Here is a 19,715-nt window from a genome sequence, read left to right as displayed (position 1 = left end):
GCTAAAAAATTGCACCCCAAAAGAGGAAACATGTGCGTAATGTCGCCCTCTGCTGGAGAAATCCCGAAAATAGAATACATCTGATTGGAAAGGGAGGAAAAAAAGCAGGCAAATCAAATATGCTGCTGCTATTGACAGAGATATACGTCCAATGCATTTTAACTGGGAGCGGATTGAACTACATTTATACATTTTTAATCTTTGATATAACCTGATTGGACAGTTAACAGTGAAAGTGTAAAAAAACCGGATCACATGTTCATTACTCAACATGCGGTTTTTTTTTGTTTTAGTTCAGAATGAAAATAAATTTTAATGCGTTGGAATGAATTGAGGCTGTGACCAATCATTTGTGTAATTGATTCATTGATAAAGAACTTCCGTTTAAATAAAGAACAACATGGTATTTAGAAATTTCAAAATAACCGCATTGCTATTTCTGAGCATGCTTGGTGGACGAAAAAGGTTTAAAAAAATCAAGTGAAATATATTATATGAGGTTCTCATGAATTCAAATACCAGAAGGGTTTATATATATAAAAAAATCTGAACTATTTAAAATTAAAAAAAAAAACTGTGGATAGCTGTTAGTAAAAAAACAAGTTATTGTAATAGAATTAAGAGACACACAAGTTAAATTTCTGCACTCACATCAAGTTCAAATGTCAACAATCAAATGGAAGAAAAATCATAATATTTTTAAAGTCTGGCTGCCATTGACAGCGATTGACGTCCAATCTATTTTGACATGCTTTCCTTTCAGCACCCAATTTTTTTTTACTATTTTGAAAGGAAAACCCTTGATTTTAACTAGAGCAGAAAGTTGGGAGGAGGGTCAGCGTAGGGGGGTTTCGGGTTTCAACCCCCCCACCCCACCCAGACACCCTCATAAAAGAAGGGGGCGCACCAATCTCGCCCTCAAATCCATCTCGAATAAGAAAAAGTGGAGGAATCGAGAAGAAAGCCCGATCGAGTTCGGAGAGCTCTTTTGCGCACGCGCCCAACCTTAATGGATCCCAACGAGGTCATCGGAAGTGATCGGCGATTTCAGTGGAAGTATTAGGGGTGGGGTGGGGTGGGATGGGGTGGGGAGAGGGTGCTTGAGGGGTGAGATGCGCGCGTGTATATATATTGGAAGAAGGGAGAGAAAGGGGGAGGGAAGATGCTTGGACTGTGAGTGAGTCAGCCTAAGTTCAAATTCGGTTAGATGGATGGATGCACGACTTTGGATCTTTGCACTCATCCATCCAGCAGCTAAGTAGGAGACCTCCGCGGACATGGAGCACCTCGGCGCCGGGTCCGCGCACTCGCAACCCCGGAGGATCCGACCTTAAGCCACGCTTGGATTTTTAAAACGGCGACACCCGGAGGAACTTGTTTGCGCTGCTTTCATTCCAAAAGGGACTTTTAGGGATTTACACAAGAGGATTTAAAAAGTCGACAAAGGTAGGTTTTTGGTTTTTTTAATGTTTTATTCTTAAGTTTAGTGTGCGTCATGCTTACTTTTGTTTGTTTTTTTCAGGCAAGTGTGAGTTTAAAGGCAAATCATTGACTTTGGAAAATAATTCTACATTTAAGTTTTAAAGTTTTTTTTAAACATTTGAGTTTTTTGCGATGCCAAAAGTATTGCATTTTTGCCAACCCTGCAAAATAAATATATATATTTTTAAATCCAGCATATGCTGGTAGTGTACTAGCCACACCAGTTGGTGCTGATAGTACACAAAAGAAGTATTAGCAGTTTTGATCAATTCCAAAAGGATTGAAATGATGCCAAGCTGATTTGACAAAATCCAGTTGAAGTTTTAAAAGCGGCAAATTGCAGGCAAAAGTACACCAGGACTTGAAATCATCCAAAACAGTCACAAATCCAAGAATGACTTTTCACTTCCAATAAGACAAAAAGTGTGAAGGTAACTTTGCAATGTTCTGATGGGCTTGAAATGAGCTTGGTCCTTATCACAATTTCATCTTCAAATTTTGTCCAAAGGCATTTTATTGTCACGGATCAAATTTAGTCAGGGCAAATTGCATGACTTCCATTCTCTTGTTTTGCAGCAGAAAATCCGAGCTTTTTCTTCTTCTTAATTGAGCCATGAGGGCCATGCGCCCCGCGCACGCCGCCATGGGACTCTTGCTGGTGGTCACGTGCGCACTGGTGGGCGCCGGGCCGACGGCCATCGCCGCCGGCCGCCCTTCCACGCGACGATCCGAGCTCACCAGGCGGGTGGAGGAATTGATGCGCGACGCCCGGACCACCGGGAGGACGGCCACCATGACGGCAGCCGTGGCCCCCTGGAGCCGGCGGAGCAGCGCCTGGCCCGTGACGGCCGCGGCGACCACTCACGCCGAGCGGCGCAATTCACGGCGATCCAAAGCGGAAAGAAAGCACTGGAGGACGAGTGAGTTTTCTTGAGCTTTATCTCCAAATTGCGCCTTCTGCTCGATGACGAAACTCCTAAATTGTCGTGCGAATCTTAACGAAAACTGGGGTGTCCAAAATTTGACTCCGAGGGATACTTTTGAAGAAATCGATGGAGGCAACAGAAGCTTGGAATTGCACACAAACACCCCCGCCACCCAAAAAATAATCAGGTTTTTAAAATGCACTTAATTTTGGTGGGCTACCATTGATGACGACAGACGTCCAATCCATTTCCTTAGAGTAATATGTTAATTTGTCTAAGTAATATTGCACTAAATCAATTGAAGGCCTTTGAAACATTGGCAACTATTGTTATGGTTCTCCAAACGTCATAAAATGGGTTACATAAGCCATAATGCGAAAATCAAAGCCTAATAAAATTTATTTAAAAAACCCCGCCTCCAAGTTTCGGCTTTAGATGTTCAATCCATTCGGTCTGGGAGGGTTGGCAGTGAAGCCCATCCGACCCAGTTCAAACGGACAAGACATCTATTGAGATATTTCACGTTGAAAACAACGGCGCTTGTCGCTAAAATTGTCGCTTTGTATTTTGGAAATAGTTTTTGGAAACCCTAAAAAATGCCACTAGCTATTTGGGCTAATGTAGCAACACGATTGTGTCAAAAAAAAAAGGCCACAAGAGCGCTCGGCTAAAGAACGGCGTTATGGAAATGTTTCATAAGTCAGCAACAAAGTCTTTGCACGCTTGAAATGACCAAAGCGAGAGACTAATCGAGTGAAAAAGATCGACGTCTCACAGACGCCATTGTTCGAGTTAGCCGCTAAGCCCATTCAGAGCTAGCGCTTAAAGTTCCGAGGATTATCGCTTATTGTAAAGTGTCATGCGGTCACCCCGTCTGAATGCCGAGTCACCAGACGAAGAAAAAAACCCCAAATACGAAACAAAACAAAAACATACATTGAAGAACTATTCGGTTAGATTTCACACTAACATTTGCTAACATTTAAGCTACAAATTGCCTTTACGGTCTATTTGAGTGGCGCCAGTGACAAATGGCAGCCAAAAGATGATATTCCTAAGCGTATGGCATGGGATTTTACGAGCTAAAGTGACGCCTGCTTTCGTTTTCTTGGCCAGGCGGATCCCCGCGAGATCCCCGATGGAAAGACAAATACCTGAAACATATCACAGGTAAGACTTTCCTTCCTTCAGGGTCACAATACTGTTAAAATACAGGAAAATGGATGGGAAACAGATGTTTTTCCCCTCGTAGGTCCGCTCTTCTTCAGCCCCAAGTGCAGGCGGCACGTGTACCACGTGTACCACCACACCCGAGACTGCACGATACCTGAATGTAAGTGCTCGTGGGCGTTTTGGGCCGTGGATGGATGGCGGGGTCGAGTGGTGGCTGACAACTTGTGCTTTTCTATTCTTTTGGGCAGATTTCAAACGATGTGCCAGGCTTCTGACGCGTCTCGCCGGAAGCCCCATGTGCAACGACGCCTAAATGTACGCAAGTTGCGCGTACGCCATCTGTGAAAACTACTATATGGTGAGTACATTTTTGGAGGGTTTTGTTTGCTTTGTTTTGGAAGATTCAGAGTCATAATCGTTTTTTTAGAGCCTCCGTATTGTAAAATTTGCGCTTTGTTTTGACGTGGTCATTTGACATTTTTTAAATAAAGGGGAAATAAGATTTTATAAATATTTTCACTTTAAAAGACGTCCTGAACGAAGAAAAACGTAATATTTTCCCACAATGGTTAATTAGGCTGCCTTATAGCTTCCCTAAAAGGTAAAAACAATGGTAGAAAATAAAATATTAATTAAAAAAAAACGTATCGATTTTAACGGGATACTTGTAAAGCGAAATGGTGACATCTTGTGGTCGAGCCAGTGTACTGCATTGTTTATTCATAACTATTTCAGCAGGCTTTTTGCAAGACTACATTTAAAGTTAATAAATGGCTTACAGTTAACATAACACTCCTAACCTTTATTAGCTTTATTTATATTTATTTGGCAGAAACCCCTCAACATGGTCTGATTTTTTATGGCATTTAAAGCAGTTATCCATTAGTTAGAATTTTTTAGAGGCACATTTTCTCCACGTAGGACTTGGTTTTAATACATATTTACAATAAAAATGTTAATCCCCGATTTACATAACCATTGACATACAAGCCGATTAGTCAACGATTTCCAAAAACAATCAGTGATTAGTCAAAACAAAATAACTGGCAGTAGTACTCACGACATCTGCACAATTTGGCTCGCAGTATTAGTAAGCAATGATTGGACAAATGGATCGGACGTGTATATCTGCATAATTTGGCTCGCAGTATTAAGTAAGCAATGATTGGACAAATGGATTGGACGTATATCACTGTCAGCGACAGGAAAAAATAAACGATGACAGTCAAAAATGGCTGTTCCGTGAACGCAAAATATTCAACGAAGCTAACGACGACTCTTGTTTTCATTTTCAAGAAAAACCTGCTATCCAAAACTCCAAAGGAAGTCGGAAAAAAGTGCCTGGGACACCGGAGGAGCCGTCTAAAAAACAATCGAGACGTCCAATTTGACGGACTCGGGCAAAACAAGTGTCCTTCTACTGAAGCCCAGCGACGATATGGACGATATGCCGCTACATGGCCTGGACCGCTTTGAAAAAAAAATGTTGCGAATCTTCCAAAGACGAGATGAAAGGAGCCTCGGTTCGTCGGATCGCCGGACACGAACTCTCAACGAGACGTTTGCGGGACGACGGGAATCGGCAGAACTTTCCGCCAAAGTCTATATTTATATATTTGAAAAGATTTGCCCCCGTTTTTGCAGTTTAATAAAATGGCGAAAAAAATCTGACGTACGAGTGGTATATAGCGACGTAGATATGTGAAATATATTTAAATAAATTATACGATTGCTACTAAAAAGGAAATATTTGTGCTGCTTTTGTTTTATGGCTGTCACTATTTAATAACTATTTTAAAAAGTATGAATAGTTGAGAAGGCTGTTTTTAAAACGTGCTACTAGTAGTACACCAAAAATGTAATTAAATATTTAAACCAATGTTTTATAAAGCATTTAAGTGCATTTATTGAGCTTAAACTATAAAAGTTTTTCCCTCCCAACATTTAGGAAACTTACTTTATACTTCAAGTAAAATTTGAGCACAGTATTTATATCCGTTTTGCCCCGAATATGTTGACCTACTACACTAATGTAAGGCCTATAATTTGTCAAGTTCGAGCTAGTGATAAATATTATTTCCCCCCCCCCTCCATAAATCTTTTTTAGTACAAAAAAGTTTTTTAAAAACGGTTTGATCTGAAGAGAAAGTGGATTTGTGACTGGAATTTGGCAACGTGTTTTTAATTTTGAACATAATGTGCTTTCAAAGAATACATTGTTCTAAACAGTCGTGTAAAAATACCTGGACTGAAAACTACACAAAACAAACAAAATACTAAAAAAAAGTGTAACATTTTCCGTCAAATAAAGAATCGGCGAGGTAGTAAATTTTTACTCAAGTTTTACAGCCATCGACGGTGGCGGCGCTATTTTACAGTAAATTTAAAATATTTAATTGATTTGATTGATTTGGGGTCTTTTGGCATCTTCTCAATCAAAACGTGATTTTTTGGATTGGCCGTTTTTGTCCAATAGAATGTTTTTCATCCAAAGTTGTGAAACGGCAGAACATGCTCCAATTTCCCGTGCTATTGAACTATAAACTGGGCCAAACTTTTGACTAGTCTTCCTTTAAAAAATCACTCCAATCAATCACGGCTATCGCCAACGATGTCGGCACGCCCTGATGACGAAGCTGACCTGACCGCTTGGATTCTCTCAACTTTGGCTACACCCTTTCTAATGAATCATCGCTCTTTCCAAGGACCACTTGGAAGAACTTAATCCAGTAGGCCGGGGGACAAGTCTCATTTTATTTCAACCCAAAAATATCTATAAACGCATACAAAGAGAACTCAAACGACGACACGTCCAGAAGCGATTAAGCATTAATTTAATCATGGCTCAATACATCTTGGATGGAATATTAAAAGTATCAAATAGTAATGGCTGAGATGTGTTTTAGACCACACGCTCCCGAAATTTGCCAAACGATGCTAATGCTAATTTGGTTAACTCCTAGCTTGCTGGAAGTCGAATGGATTGGACGTCCACCTGCGTCAATGGGCCCGAAAAATGATGAATTCTTCTAATCTAACTGGAAATAAATTGCCTTGCCATGTGGAAACAGTTAGGTCAGAACTGAATGGTTTAAAAAAAAAAATAAGTCTCATTTTTCACTGAGCTTGAAAGTGCTATGATACATTTTTTCCCCCTTTTTCTCTGAAAACATATTTATGATCGATCTGATTCCAAATTGATGAGACGGAGACTATTGAGAGCTTTTGAACTGTCACCACATAGTTAACCACATGTTTCCAATTATTTCAAGACAAAATGTTGAAAAGCTTTCCTGCAATATTTTAACGAGAGTTGCATTTGTAAATCTTAGCGAGGCATTTGAATTTTCACTGAATTCCAACTAGAAATGGCGAAATTGAAGCGCCTTTACGGCAGAAATGGCGGCCTTCGAACTGCTGATAAATAAAGAACCGAAGACTAAAATCAAAATAACTTTTCTTCCATTTGATAAATTCAATGTCAATCCTAGAAAACCACTTTGTGTGAGTTTTGAAAATACTTGGAATGAACTTTGTTGACCTTTAGTCAATGGCTTTAAATCCTGGAGCAAAACTGTGTAGCTAACCAAAAACATCATTAATTAGGAATTAAAGCATAAGGTACTCACCATGTACGCCGTGAAGTTTCCACGTTTTAAAACGGCATCTCTAAGGAGGAAAAATGGAGTCTGTTGCAATTTGAATATGTGATAGTCCCCCCTGTTCTACCACTTAACTCCCCCATATAATCCCCCCGAAAAAAACCCAGACAACATTTATCAAAAACGCATCATCCTACCCAGTCACTAAAGCACCGAGATGATTTTTTTGTCATTTCAATCTTTTTATTTCAACACAGCTTGTTGTTTTTCAAGTCACAAAAGCTCAGACGCGTTCCGGTACGGTTTTTCAAGACGGTAGCGTTTTTTTTGTTTTTTTGTGAAGACCAGGGCCAAAGAATTCCTTACCGACGCTACGAGTTGGACTCGAGGAACGCCTTGCAGCATCGTTGACACTGTTCGTACACCTTCTCGAAGTCTTCGTCGCTTCCCTGCGGGAAAAAAATGAGGAAATGGGAATGAGAAGGGTTTTTTTTATTCACGTTTATGAAAATAATAAGACGAAGGTGTTGAAAGATCAAGAGCAATTTTCGCAAGAGGATTTCGCCTTGGCCGGCAAAATCGATTTCAGAAAAATTAGCGATTGGATGCCAGTTCATATTCCTTAGGCGCTGGAATAAAATGTTCTTTTTAGCCTTTGCGGTTATTTCAAAAAAAAAATACTGTGAAATGGAACCAGTTATTTCCGTGATGAATCAAGATTGCTTCGCACAAACACAGTTGTTAGAAGGTTTGGACAAAAAAAAGTTTTTGGAGTGAGATAAAGCCATGAAATTGGAAAACGGAAGGGCTTCCATGATTGGATTAGTGGAAAGCATCCAGCTATTTATGCTTTCTTCTTCGCTTTGTTTAAAGTTTTTTTTTTGGGTTGATCCGAGACACCTCAAATCTTTTTTTGGGATCGCTTCAAATTGGCAACTATTTTAAAGTCATTGGATACGGGTGATGTGGTAACGACAAACTCGTGTTAAAGAATTACACTTGACATTTTCATTAGACAATCATATTGGTGTATTTTAAGGCTTGCGAACAGCTTTGGGTTTTTCGCATTTGGGATTCAAACGCTAATCCCAGCTAAATTCAAGTTTCTAAGCTTTAAAATGCCTTTAATTGTTTGTTCCGTTTACGTGCTAAAGAGTTTAAAAAACATTTTTCTTAGTATTTGATATATTCAGCTGGGTTTCTCTGTTGTTCCAAACACAGGATACACACATTTCCAGTCATTTCAATTACTGGACTAATCATACCTCTACTTACAAATATGCCTTTAGGTACAAAAAATTCAGGTTACGAATTTTTTTCTATATGCAAATGAGTGACTCGAGATATGAAAAAAAGATCCAAGTTACGAAATTCCCAAAAAGTAAACGCATTTCCTTATCCGTTTTTGTATTTTGAAAATATTGCATTGATTCGCACTTTAGAACATCGCTGGCTACGTTGTACTGGGCTTAATAAATAATTTTCTTATAATTTTCTCTCATTTTTGTGTTTCCTCATATACTTCATACAAAATTGGGACACTGACCAATTTTAAAGGGTTTAGTTTGGTAGTTGTGTGAGGAACGTGGAACGAATGAGACAATTTACATATAAAGTACACTTCTACTTACACATTTTTGAAGTTACCCCAAAAGTTCTGGAACCAATTAATTTTGCGAGTAGAGGCACGACTGTACTTACGTAATAAGGATCCTTGATGATGAGTTTCTTCTGCGGGTCGTATTTCCCGAGCAGTTCGATTCTTGCCTTGTGATTCTTCACGGAATTGCCTTTGTGATTCAAATCCCTGGAATGACAACATTTTTTTTAAACGAGCTGCGAACAAAAAGGCGCACGACTGAACATGCTTAAGATCAAAATGAAAAAAAAAAATACATTGTTTTGCTTGTGACAACTTTTGCTTTTCTCAAGTCTGCCTCGATTAACATTTTACCGAGCAAAATACGTGGGAAAGAAAGGGTCGGGAAAGGACAAAAATGTCCGAGGAGGGTAGACGTGGCATCTAAAGAACTCGCTAAGCTTCTTACGGATCAGATCTGCCTAGGCCATGTGATCTCAAAAATGATCCCTAAACGTTCAAAGTAGAGAAAAAATACCCCTCAAGTTGACCTTTGCAAAGAGATTAAGGAAGGATATTGCTCATTAAAAGGAGGCATTCACCTATACTTTAGTGATCGCTGGTCGTTGCTGGGAATTACGACGGGTGGCAAAAGTTGAGTGGGTTAGCCGGACAGACTAGCTCAAAAAAAGGAACGCGGCGCCAACATACCTCAAATTGCTTTCGTCCATGCAGAGAATAAATTCGAAGTTCATGAAGTCATCACTGGTCACCTGGAAAAAAAACGGGGAAAAAAATTGTAATATTTGCTTGTTAGCAGTTGAGACAAATACTGAATTCTTTGGCCCAGTTGAACATTTAGTTTTTTTCCCTCCAATGTCCAGAATAACAAGCACTTGTTGCATGAGTGATGACACAATCTGGAATGATAGGAGGAATGTGTTCGCAGGCAACGACAACAAATATTTAACGCGTCAACACACGGGTTCGCGTGTAAATTATAGCTATTTCCCGTTACATGACTAAAGGTTCAATATTTTAGAGGCAAATCTGAATTGGAAGTAAAAACTTGGTACTGATCAAAGTTTCATGATGAATGAATGCAAGTCTGTATGTAATTAGTTTGCTTTGATTGAGGACCAGGGAAATAAGACAATAGACCATTAAAAGGCTCAAGGGAAATGGTTCAGTATTTTCAAACTATCGATATCCACTTGGAAAATTAAAAGTGGATTTTTAAGAAGGAGTTTTCTCAAAAAAAACCCATTTCTCATGTCCCCAAAAGTAACTAGAATTGCAAATAAATTGCGATACACTTAGTTTTACCACATGAGTGATACGCTACGTCGCCCCTTAGGCAATAAACATGACACTCATTATTGAAAGAATGTATATTAATTCAAGCAGAGCCATTTTGTTTCGCTTTGAATATTTTTGTAAAAAGATCTGAACCATCTCCAGAGGCCACATTTCCACTATGAAAGCAATTCACCACGCCATGTGGTAAAAGATTCTTTAAGGACTCCCTGCCCTGTGCGACAAACGTACCATCCACCCATAATCTAGCATAATCCATTTTCGAGGAAACCAGAGTACCCACAAAGCATGCCGATGATTGAGTGTTTGGGTTGTGCCCCGTTTCTTTCGGCAGATGTCTGGAGATTTTTGCATATTGCTAATAACACAATAGCAGTCTGGATTCCTTCTGGAAAGGAAATTGTTTGTGTCTGCCTCTGACTTTGACCAAGGACAGATTGCGGTTGCTCGTCAAAACAGCGGGAACCGCAGGATTGCCCTTCCCAGAGACAACAAAAAAAAAGGGTTCGATCGGTTTGAAGAATCTGGAAATGGGTTGTTAGGTCGGACACGGCCAGCTGTTTCACAGTTGAAAACATCAACGGGAGCCAAAAATGCGCTCCGACACTGAGATGGATTTCTAAATGATAAACGGACACCACACAGGGCAGAGGTCATTGTAGAAGTATTACGCCAAATAGGAAGAACAATTTAATTTGCTAACTCATGGGATCGATTTGATTTTTTTGTTTACACTACTTTTGCCATATTTTCTCACCATCTCAACATTCTCACAAGCACGAGGCGACCTTCGTTTATCCCATAAAAACAAGAGTGTGAGGTAGCTTACCCTTGATTGAGCCCTCCCCCTAAAACTTTCTCCAAAGCAGACAAAATGATGAAACACTGCCAGCTACTGCTGTCTGATGGTCATTACATTATTGTAGACGATCAAGTTGGCTCCGTTGATGGCCATAGACGTGCATTAAAAGTTAAAATGGACTTTTTTCAGCTTAAAGCAAACGTTCCTGACTGGATTCCATATTTTTGCTACCTTGCGGAGAGGTGGACGGTCAAAACTTTGACGAAAACAATGTCACAAATACGTCAACAGTTCGTGAGTTCCCGTTAGCCCGCATCGTCATTAAATAGCGTTAACGTTCTAGCTTAAGTAAAGTCGCTTGGGAGAAAGACGGATATCTGTGTATCCGTTACGCATTAAAAAATAACAGATATTCATTTGCTCCTATTTACATAGATGGATGTGGTTTTGGTTGGACTGGGGCCGGTGTCATTTGTCAAAAACAAAAAATAAATGTTTGGGCGCCAAAGTTGAGCTCATTCCTCAAATATTGACTCAATGATAACCAATTGATGGGAAATTTCCTCAAAACATAACAGGGCTGATCAACAATTAATCCAAAGCAAATCTGTTCTTAGCTTTATTTTATCAACATTAAAAATATGCATGTCTATTAGTATGTTAGTCTTGAAAAAAAATATTTTGGTGAAAAATCGGGGACAAAAGAGTCAATATTTTTTAAGTTATTAGGTATTAAAAAAGGGGAAAATTATGTTTGATTAATTCCGAAATTTTATGACAATCTGATTTTAGAAAGAATATAAAATAATGTGGGCTAGATTTGGCGCCTGGGCTTTTAAAGTTTGATACCTGTGGTTTAGTGACCTCAAGTCAGTCCAAATAAACTTTAATTTTTATGCTAGCAATTTTTCCTTCATCATTTTGGGTTTGCGTTTAAATTCAAATTTTAATTTTTAATTCAAACTGCAACAAAAATAATCTGTTATACCAAGAATGTGTTGTGTATCCAGAAAAAATGCAATACTTTTACTTAAAATAAGATACAAGTTCTTCAAAAGCCAATCCAGAAGGATATAAAGACTATTTGTTTTTTTAAATAATAATTTGTCAAAGACAAGACAAATTCAATATGAAATGTTTGTTTTTTCCACTTTACAACAGTCTGGAAAAACAAGCAGGGGGGGAATGACTTATAATGAGCGCTTGGTGTCAAAGCCTATTGCGTGGACGGGGACGCCTTTGAGGAGATTAAAACGGAAAAAGATAATCTGAAGAAAGGAGAGAAAGCCATGTGCCATTGAGGGGGAAAAATCAGAGTAAAAGCACAGGAGTTGCTATGGAAAATACCATAAATGGAGCTTTTTTTTCCTCCCAAGATTGGACATGCCGAGGAGAGAAAAAGATGCTAAATTTACGGACTGCTGCCATGTGATCCAGCGCCCCCGGCCGGGACTCGAAAAACGAAGCCAATGGACGTCTCGTGTTTGGCTCCGCCATTTTAGTGTGACCAATTTTTTTTTATATGGTCAGAACATAAATAAGGGGAACAGTAAATTGAATACAGCTAAGATGAATGACACCGTTCCAATTTTCCAAACTGATGTTATTCACGGTATCTTAAATAGAAAAAAAAAAATGGAATCTGACATGTTGTGATTGAACTTCTCTAGAAAAATGTGCAGAATTTTAAGGATAGCAAAGTCAACTCTTTCGCTTCCAATGACATTTATCGAGCTGTTTGTTGTTTGTTATCAGTGCGGTCAATAAGTCAATTTAAATCGATACAAATTCATGTTTAGTTTTTAGGTTTAATCTTATTGGCTGCAGGTGAAACATGGTCAGCCAATGGCAACCTTCCTGGTTGAAACGGATTCTACATTTTTAAAGGTCAATGGCAGAGAATGAGTTAAAGGCTACAAAGGTGAAAATAATTGAGTTATAAGGAAAAGGGAGTTCAATTTTTTTTTTTACGCTATGAATGAACAAAATGATACTCGTGTCAATTATTATATGAATTTTCTGAGGTATCGGTTCGGTGATGGGACTATTATGGCCGGCATTGGTGGAAACTGATTTTATTATCTTGATAAAGACGTATGTAATGTTTCTTTATAAGAAGACGTCGCAGTTATGGGGTGGCAGGAGAGCCGCTTGCTTTGCAGTCATGGTTAATCAGGGTTAGTTAAGTGATGTGCGTGCTTTGGCACATTTCAACGCGTTCGTGTTTGGACTTTGTGTCAAAACATTTCCAAGTGGAAATTTGTTCTTTTTTTTTAATGATTACATGCAATTATCCCACATATTTCCACAGCTTGTTTTGGCTGAAAAGTCATAAAATGTGATTTAATCCACTTGTCAGCTGTGATGGAGGAAAACATGGATTTTTTTTTTTTTTTAATTTGGGTGGTGACTCAGAAGAATGTTGCTCTTTGTTCACCATAATTATCATTTTATATAAATCTGGGGGGAAAAAAGGCCTCAAATGGATCAATATCAGTCAAAATATTAGTTGGAAAATCAACAATAGCTGTGCGGTAACTACATAATTCATTTTATTTTATTACTTTTAATTAGAAATGACTGCAAATTCACTTGACTGTAAATCAATAAGAATTAAGGCTTGCTCAGCCACGCTTGGCTCATTGTCTGCCATTGACGGCATAAGGCGTCCAATCTGTCGGAGATGGGAGGGGTGGCAGCAAATGAAAATTAATTCGCTACAAACGGTTTTGGACGTGTGCTAGTGATAAACTACTCAGTTAGAGAGTCAACATTTTTTTTACCTCATTGACTGCCATTGATTGGATGGACATTTTCCGCATTTAGTTCAAATCTATAGATTGGAGATGAGCTCAGTCTTGGTTTTTAGGTTTATGGTTTCAAGTGTGACCAATCTGGAGATTGTAAAATGTGCCCGATACCTGTCTGGCCCTATGAGTGGCCTCAATGCCACGGCCCTTTAGGCAAGCCAGCCCGCGGGCGTCCGGCGGGCAGCCGACATTCCAGTCGGACGTGGCGGCGCTGTCTATGAGCCACTGCAAAAAATCACAAGACAAAGGAAGGTGAACGTACCTGCCGAGCCACGTGCGCCATGGGCACGCCGTGCCTCTTCATGCAGTCTAGGCCGCGGTGGTCGGGCGGGTTTCCTATCTCGTAGGTGGACGTGGCCGCGCTGTCTATGTGCCACTTGGGGGCGAGAGCGTGGAGAACAAAATGCGTGATTGGAAATCTATTCTTAAAATGATATAATACTATATTACAGGTGTCCTGATTTGGGATTAAATGCTCAAGCCTCCATCTCTGCTAGTATTATTTCAAAAATAATAAGTGAACCCTCTCTGATAAATCAACACAAATGGCAGGAAAAAAATTGGACTACAAAAAAATACACAAGGGTATTTTTGGATTATTACTTGCATATTTTCAAGGGTTGTTAGTTATAAACATGAATTCATGTTTATTACTTCAATAGGAACCTGAGAGTTATCAATACTATATGACACGTATGTAGACCAATTTTTTAATGATTAGTCTATATTACAAGCGGGCCTCATTTTGAATTAAATGCTTCATTTGGCATCTCTGCTAGTATTATTCCAAAATAAAAAGTGAACCCTGTAGTTTAACTAAGAAAAAGGTTGCTCTTGTACTTGTTTTTTTGTGGGTTATTAATCACATTTTCGGCAGTTCGCTATAGCTCGTCTGAACATTTGCTAGGTGTAAATAGATACATTTATTTGTACCTTGTCAACAACACCTGCATCGGTAGCCATCTTCTTGAAAACAGCCTCTGCAATGGGTGACCTGCAGATGTTACCTGTAAAAGAAAAAATGTACATCGTATATACTCAGAAAATATTTTTTATGGTCCTCATGTTATATACCTGTCGAGTTGTAGGGCAAAAAAACAATAATACGTGACTGAATGAGCATTAGCTACTCGTATGACCTGAGACTATCATTCACACAATTCCATTAATTTAATACAATGTTTCCATAACACAACTATTTGAGGTGAACAGCAAACTGGATGTTTTTCCTTCAATAGCGTTAAAATGTTACTAAAGAATTGTTTTTCCTGATTTTACTAGTTCTTCCATCTTCACCGAAGCTGACTGCAGTACACAAGTTCTATCAGAGTTCGTCGGCAAAATGGACATAACTGCGTAAAATCTACCGGGGGGAAAACTGGTGTATAATTATTTTTATAAAGTCATATAAAGGCGTGGATATTAAACATTTGTAATTCTTGTTTCAATTAAAAATGGTTATCTTACCCAGGCAGACGAACAGAACAGACTTGGAACCAGAGGCGGCCATTTTGCCTGTTCACGAAAGGGGTCCTGTTTGACGTCAATATGCTGTGGCCAAACTTGTGCCTGACGAGAAAAAGACGGGCATGTGATGATGAAAAAAAAAGTTTGATATTATTATATACAACTTTTGAATACATGCATTTAATTTACGTCATCTATATATTTATTTCAAAAATAATAAAAAGGTACCATGGTGAAGCTGCAGCTCATTTAACCTGGCAATTCTGGTAATGCAATAATAAACCAATAGTTTTATACGGGTTCTTTAAAATATAGACATATTAGATTCTTTCCAACTAAGGCTTGATTTCGCAATTAATTATCGTGAAAAAAACAAGAGATAAGCCCCCATTGATGTAACCAAGGCTTGGTTTCCGATTTTATAATTGTGGAAAAAATAAGAGATAAGCACCCATTGATAATTAAGGCTTAATTTCACATTTCATTATGAAAAAATAGGAGATGATATGGTGAATCATCCCCCACATTTGTATGGATGACTTAGCAAGCCCAAAATCCACAGGGGAACATTTGTTGTTGACCACAATGAGGTGTGCAGCAGGTCTCCGAGGCAAACTATCTTTTTGGCTTGTTCACAAACAAAAGACGTCCTTGTTAAAATCCCCTTTGCCTGGTAGGCAACACAAGGGAGATTTAACAACATTGTGGTTACCCTCAAGGATCCATGTTCTCAATAAGGCACTTGATTTTGAGATTGTCGCTGAACCCTTGAGACATCATCTGTCTGTCATCTTAATCAATGGGAGTCCACTAAGGGCGCTCGTTGGCCGGAAAACAGGCTTTCTTTGTTAAAATATATCTCCGTCAATACAGTCATTATTCCAATGTGGTCAGCACAGTAAATAAAGAATTTGCAGTTGACGTTATCAAATACACGTGGTTTTGTTTCCTTATGGTTAATGATGCTGCTTCGGTGCCAGTGACAGCGATGGAGTGCAAATATTTGAAAAAGTAATGTCTCATGGGACACAGAAAAATATTTCAGTCGAAGTCTGTAGACTTGTTATGCTCACTAAAGAGTGGAAAAGAGTAAAAAAAAAACTTTCAACTCTAAACTTCTGCATATTAACGTTAATTTAAAGCGCTCGATGTCCAATCAGTTTGCAAAATTTAACATTTTTTATTTATCCCTTGAGGGAATACTGTTTACAAAATGCAAAAACACTGTTATACCATTATTTATTCCAAAATAAAGGAACATTGAATCAATAAATCTTTTCATCACCCTACCAAACGAAAAAATGTCCATTCATACGTGGGTGACGCTAACCTAAGAAAAAAAAAAACAAGTCATCGCGCAAACAATGTTTTTTCACCGATACTTTAAGACTAATTGAGTGCGACGAGACCTCGTCGACGGCAATTAGCGAGCGTATGCATAACGAGTGCTTAATGAAGGCGTTCGGCGTTGCGAGGTCTTTTCTTTAATTGAGCCAGTCGCTTCCGCCCGCAACTTAATTGCCGCAAATGAGTCGGAGAAAACCAAATTGTTTCGAGCGCGTCACGGAGACGAATATGTTCGTCACCGGGCGGAGGATTCGGCTCCGGGGACGAGAATTTAATTACTTCGACCTGTTTGTGTTTACCTTTGCCTCACTTTTCTTTCGCAAATAAGTCGCCGTGCCATGTAGGATCATTTGAAAAATGATTGATTCTGATTGGCTGTAAACACACAATCAAAACTAACTTAAAACGGGCAGTGTCGACTTTTTAAATGGAAAAATCTTGGCTTGTCCATAGAAAACCGTGTTAGTGTTTTTTTTTTTTTTTTTTTTTTTTTTTAAGTCGACTAGGGTCATTTAAAATATAATTAAAGTACGAGTCTTTTAAGAAAATGTTTGAAATTGAAACATAGCAACACGTTAACACAAAACTCACTTAACACTATCAAACCTGGTCGGAGTAAAGTCAGAGTTCGATGAATCGCCTAAAAAACACAATTTGCCTTCTACTTTAGGTAGTAAAATGTATTGATTGTTGTCCAAGGACACTCCATCCCAAATCCTGGCCTCGCGTTGGCCTCAATTTCTTCTCACATTGTGTTGTGTAGCGTGATAAATATCTACCTAATTCCTTTTTCTAGATAAAGGAACACAACAGGGGAAAAAACTCGTCTGAATCAAATTATAAGCCTGTCAACATGAAAACATTGATAAAATGTATCCCCAAAATTAGTTTTTGTTTTAAAATGAGACAATTTTAGTTCTAAATAAAGGGGAAATGTGAAATTATTTATTTTAAAAAAATGGTGCTAGTTGTTTTTACTGTTTACAATTTAGCATTTGACTTTAGAATGAACAAATTATTTTGTCCCTTTTTTAATGGCTCTCAAGAAATTGGATTCCTATCAATTAAACGATGTTAAATTCCAGGATTTTTTATAGGAACAAAAAACCCTCACAAAAGTTGTCCCAACAATACTTTCATGACTAAAAGAATGAAGACCAGAATGGTTGAAGAAGATCTTTGCCAAAGAAAGAAAATCCTGTTTGGAATAAATAAAAAACACTTCCAGCTGTTTTCCCTGATGGCCAAATTCAATTTGAGCTCTCCTCCTTCACAATAAAACATTTTTCCCTCCACAAAACCTTATTTGATTATACAGGTGTTCCTACCGAAGTTTATCAGCTGTGTTTCAACATTTGTTTGTTAGTGTTGGCTACAGTTAAGTGTGAAATCACTCACGCTCCCATTTTGTCATTCAAAACGGCAAATTTAGGCTCCTCCTCCTCCTCTTGTCAAATTGCTTGCTTCGTCTTTTAGTCCACGTCGCCCTCTAGTGGACAACTGGTGTATAACACAGCTCTGCCAAGTGGGAAGTGGCACCAGCCATACAAAAAAATCCTGCATCATAGCAAAAAAAGCACATTTAACCCTTTCACGAAGACTTTTTATAAAGGATACATTTATATATTTATAACCACGTCAAAAAATGAAAATGACATCAATCATGTAACACGTAGAAAAGGAATTTGGAAGTCAAATCTGACTGTTCTTTTACTACAAACTTTTCAAACCCACTTTAATAATTCACATATGAAAGGGTTTAAATACAAAGTATTTTCTGGTCTTTTTGCACCATTTTTTTCCACTTACTACAGAGCAGGGCGCTGTTCCACTTTCATAATAGTTCTTCTGAGGTTGTATTTGTTTTTGGGCTGTGGTTTGTCCACCGGCTATTTTTTTTTAAAAATAGAAATCTGCAACATACAAGAATCATTCTGTTTTTTTAGCTAGGCGCACTTTCCGCTTGAGCTGTAGCGTCTTCAGCTCAGCCATGGTGGAGAATGTCTTGTAGACCCAAACAGCCTGCATGGGCAGGTAGAAAAAATGGCTTGGAGACATTTTTCTCATTCAAAACATTATTAAATGCCTCATTTTAATTTCCTCACCACAATAATGACGGCGTTGAAGAGCAACGGGAGGGAGAAAACCAACGATATAAACATGCCCTTGGAGTCAAAGTACTGGAACTCAGAGAAGGACCTGCAAAAGATTTCAATGAATTGAATTGCTTGTCAAACAATGTAAACAAGTTATTATTGCACTCATACCTCCAATTCATTGCTGCCAACTCGTTTAAATATTCGGCACTGTAAACCAAGGCGACTGTGGGAAAGGATAAAAGAATGATTAGCTCACATAGGTTCATATTTTAGTTGTATAGCAGAATTGCTAGATATTTTGAAGGTATCACAATTAAGCATTATCAATGCGTTTGTTTCCTTACTTATGAGCAGGAAGTGGCAGATTTGGGCTCTGTAAAACTTGCACGTCAACAAAGTCAGGCAGAGACACATGATGTGTAGCGAAACACAGCAAATAAGCCACGGTTCCGACCATTTGACCTAAAAAAAAGAGCCCAAAACGAGTGAAATCAGTGGGGGAACACGTCAACAAACGCCGTGTATTCATTCAAACGACGGCAATTTGCTAACTACTAGCTACGTCTAGCTACTTTGTGGGTAAAGACTACTTACAGACATGAGGAATGTCCAAATTGATGTAATTCTTACATGACTGAAGCCGTCAATGGGCACGGCACTGATGTTGACGGGTTTTTGGGATGTCATATTTACAATAAATAAAAATAGTTGTAAGCTAGCGAAGAGAATGTCAACATCCGCGTCATGCTCTATGTACTTCCGCTTATGCTTGCACACGTTCTCAAAATAAATGTGACGTTACAAACATAGATGTTTGATGCGCGCTAGGAGAAAATGGGGGCGGGCGTTGTATCATGTCGGCCATTTTGCGTCGGTACTATTGAACAAAGCTGTAGTATATCCATGTTCTCAAATATGGAATATAACCAAGATTAAGTTGGAAATTATTATTATTATTTTTTAAATGGCATGATGATAAATTTTGCTGTCACCTTTTGTTTTACTTTAGATTTGATATGAGGATGAAGGGTATTATTGGTAATAGTCATAATTTAGGAACATTTCAGTCTCCTTTAGATAGCATTTGGAAAATATTGAATTAAAAAAGAAT

The 19,715-nt window shown here is 38.5% G+C and overlaps 3 protein-coding genes across 6 annotated transcripts; 1 reads left to right on the top strand and 2 right to left on the bottom strand.

Annotated features, from left to right (window-relative positions):
- The first annotated feature begins 1,146 nt into the window (after positions 1-1,146).
- Positions 1,147-3,939, top strand: alkal2a (ALK and LTK ligand 2a). The gene is made up of 5 exons (XM_077587593.1): positions 1,147-1,446; positions 2,059-2,402; positions 3,525-3,578; positions 3,661-3,741; positions 3,830-3,939. Exons 2-5 carry the CDS (start codon positions 2,096-2,098, stop codon positions 3,892-3,894), a joined length of 507 nt encoding a protein of 168 aa, XP_077443719.1. The 5' UTR covers positions 1,147-1,446; positions 2,059-2,095; the 3' UTR covers positions 3,895-3,939.
- Positions 3,940-7,210: 3,271 nt separating this feature from the next.
- On the bottom strand, positions 7,211-18,049 carry acp1 (acid phosphatase 1). 3 transcript variants are annotated; one of them, XM_077586423.1, is made up of 8 exons: positions 17,904-18,049; positions 15,159-15,260; positions 14,625-14,698; positions 13,954-14,067; positions 9,474-9,535; positions 8,885-8,990; positions 7,550-7,632; positions 7,211-7,250 (listed from the first exon to the last, which is right to left on the bottom strand). In XM_077586423.1, the coding sequence occupies exons 2-7, from the start codon at positions 15,199-15,201 to the stop codon at positions 7,555-7,557; spliced, it is 477 nt and encodes a 158-aa protein (XP_077442549.1). In that variant the 5' UTR covers positions 15,202-15,260; positions 17,904-18,049; the 3' UTR covers positions 7,211-7,250; positions 7,550-7,554. The 3 variants fall into 3 exon arrangements, with proteins under 3 accessions (XP_077442549.1, XP_077442551.1, XP_077442550.1); XM_077586425.1 differs by lacking the exon at positions 13,954-14,067 and adding an exon at positions 13,803-13,916; XM_077586424.1 differs by lacking the exon at positions 7,211-7,250 and having other exon boundaries at positions 7,405-7,632.
- Positions 17,912-19,366, bottom strand: tmem18 (transmembrane protein 18). 2 transcript variants are annotated; one of them, XR_013296723.1, is made up of 6 exons: positions 19,199-19,366; positions 18,949-19,066; positions 18,773-18,827; positions 18,611-18,704; positions 18,315-18,527; positions 17,912-18,062 (listed from the first exon to the last, which is right to left on the bottom strand). XR_013296723.1 is itself a non-coding variant. In XM_077586427.1 (5 exons), the coding sequence occupies exons 1-5, from the start codon at positions 19,289-19,291 to the stop codon at positions 18,435-18,437; spliced, it is 453 nt and encodes a 150-aa protein (XP_077442553.1). In that variant the 5' UTR covers positions 19,292-19,366; the 3' UTR covers positions 18,095-18,434. The 2 variants fall into 2 exon arrangements, 1 of the variants encoding a protein (XP_077442553.1); XM_077586427.1 differs by lacking the exon at positions 17,912-18,062 and having other exon boundaries at positions 18,095-18,527.
- Positions 19,367-19,715: the final 349 nt, after the last annotated feature.

The sequence above is a fragment of the Stigmatopora argus genome, chromosome 19, assembly GCF_051989625.1.
Source record: "Stigmatopora argus isolate UIUO_Sarg chromosome 19, RoL_Sarg_1.0, whole genome shotgun sequence".
NCBI lineage: Eukaryota > Metazoa > Chordata > Actinopteri > Syngnathiformes > Syngnathidae > Stigmatopora > Stigmatopora argus.
This window is presented reverse-complemented; position numbering and strand designations above follow the sequence as displayed.

Coding starts and splice junctions, on each gene's coding strand:
- alkal2a (XM_077587593.1), top strand. CDS start 2,096: ATGAGGGCCATGCGCCCCGCGCACGCCGCCATGGGACTCTTGCTGGTG. Junction 3,579..3,660: donor ATACCTGAAACATATCACAG/GTAAGACTTTCC, acceptor TTCCCCTCGTAG/GTCCGCTCTTCTTCAGCCCC. Junction 3,742..3,829: donor AGACTGCACGATACCTGAAT/GTAAGTGCTCGT, acceptor TCTTTTGGGCAG/ATTTCAAACGATGTGCCAGG.
- acp1 (XM_077586423.1), bottom strand. CDS start 15,201: ATGGCCGCCTCTGGTTCCAAGTCTGTTCTGTTCGTCTGCCTGG. Junction 14,068..14,624: donor ATGCAGGTGTTGTTGACAAG/GTACAAATAAAT, acceptor CTCGCCCCCAAG/TGGCACATAGACAGCGCGGC. Junction 8,991..9,473: donor ATGGACGAAAGCAATTTGAG/GTATGTTGGCGC, acceptor TTGTCATTCCAG/GGATTTGAATCACAAAGGCA.
- tmem18 (XM_077586427.1), bottom strand. CDS start 19,291: ATGACATCCCAAAAACCCGTCAACATCAGTGCCGTGCCCATTGACGGC. Junction 19,067..19,198: donor TTTGGACATTCCTCATGTCT/GTAAGTAGTCTT, acceptor TCTTTTTTTTAG/GTCAAATGGTCGGAACCGTG. Junction 18,705..18,772: donor TTGGCAGCAATGAATTGGAG/GTATGAGTGCAA, acceptor AATCTTTTGCAG/GTCCTTCTCTGAGTTCCAGT.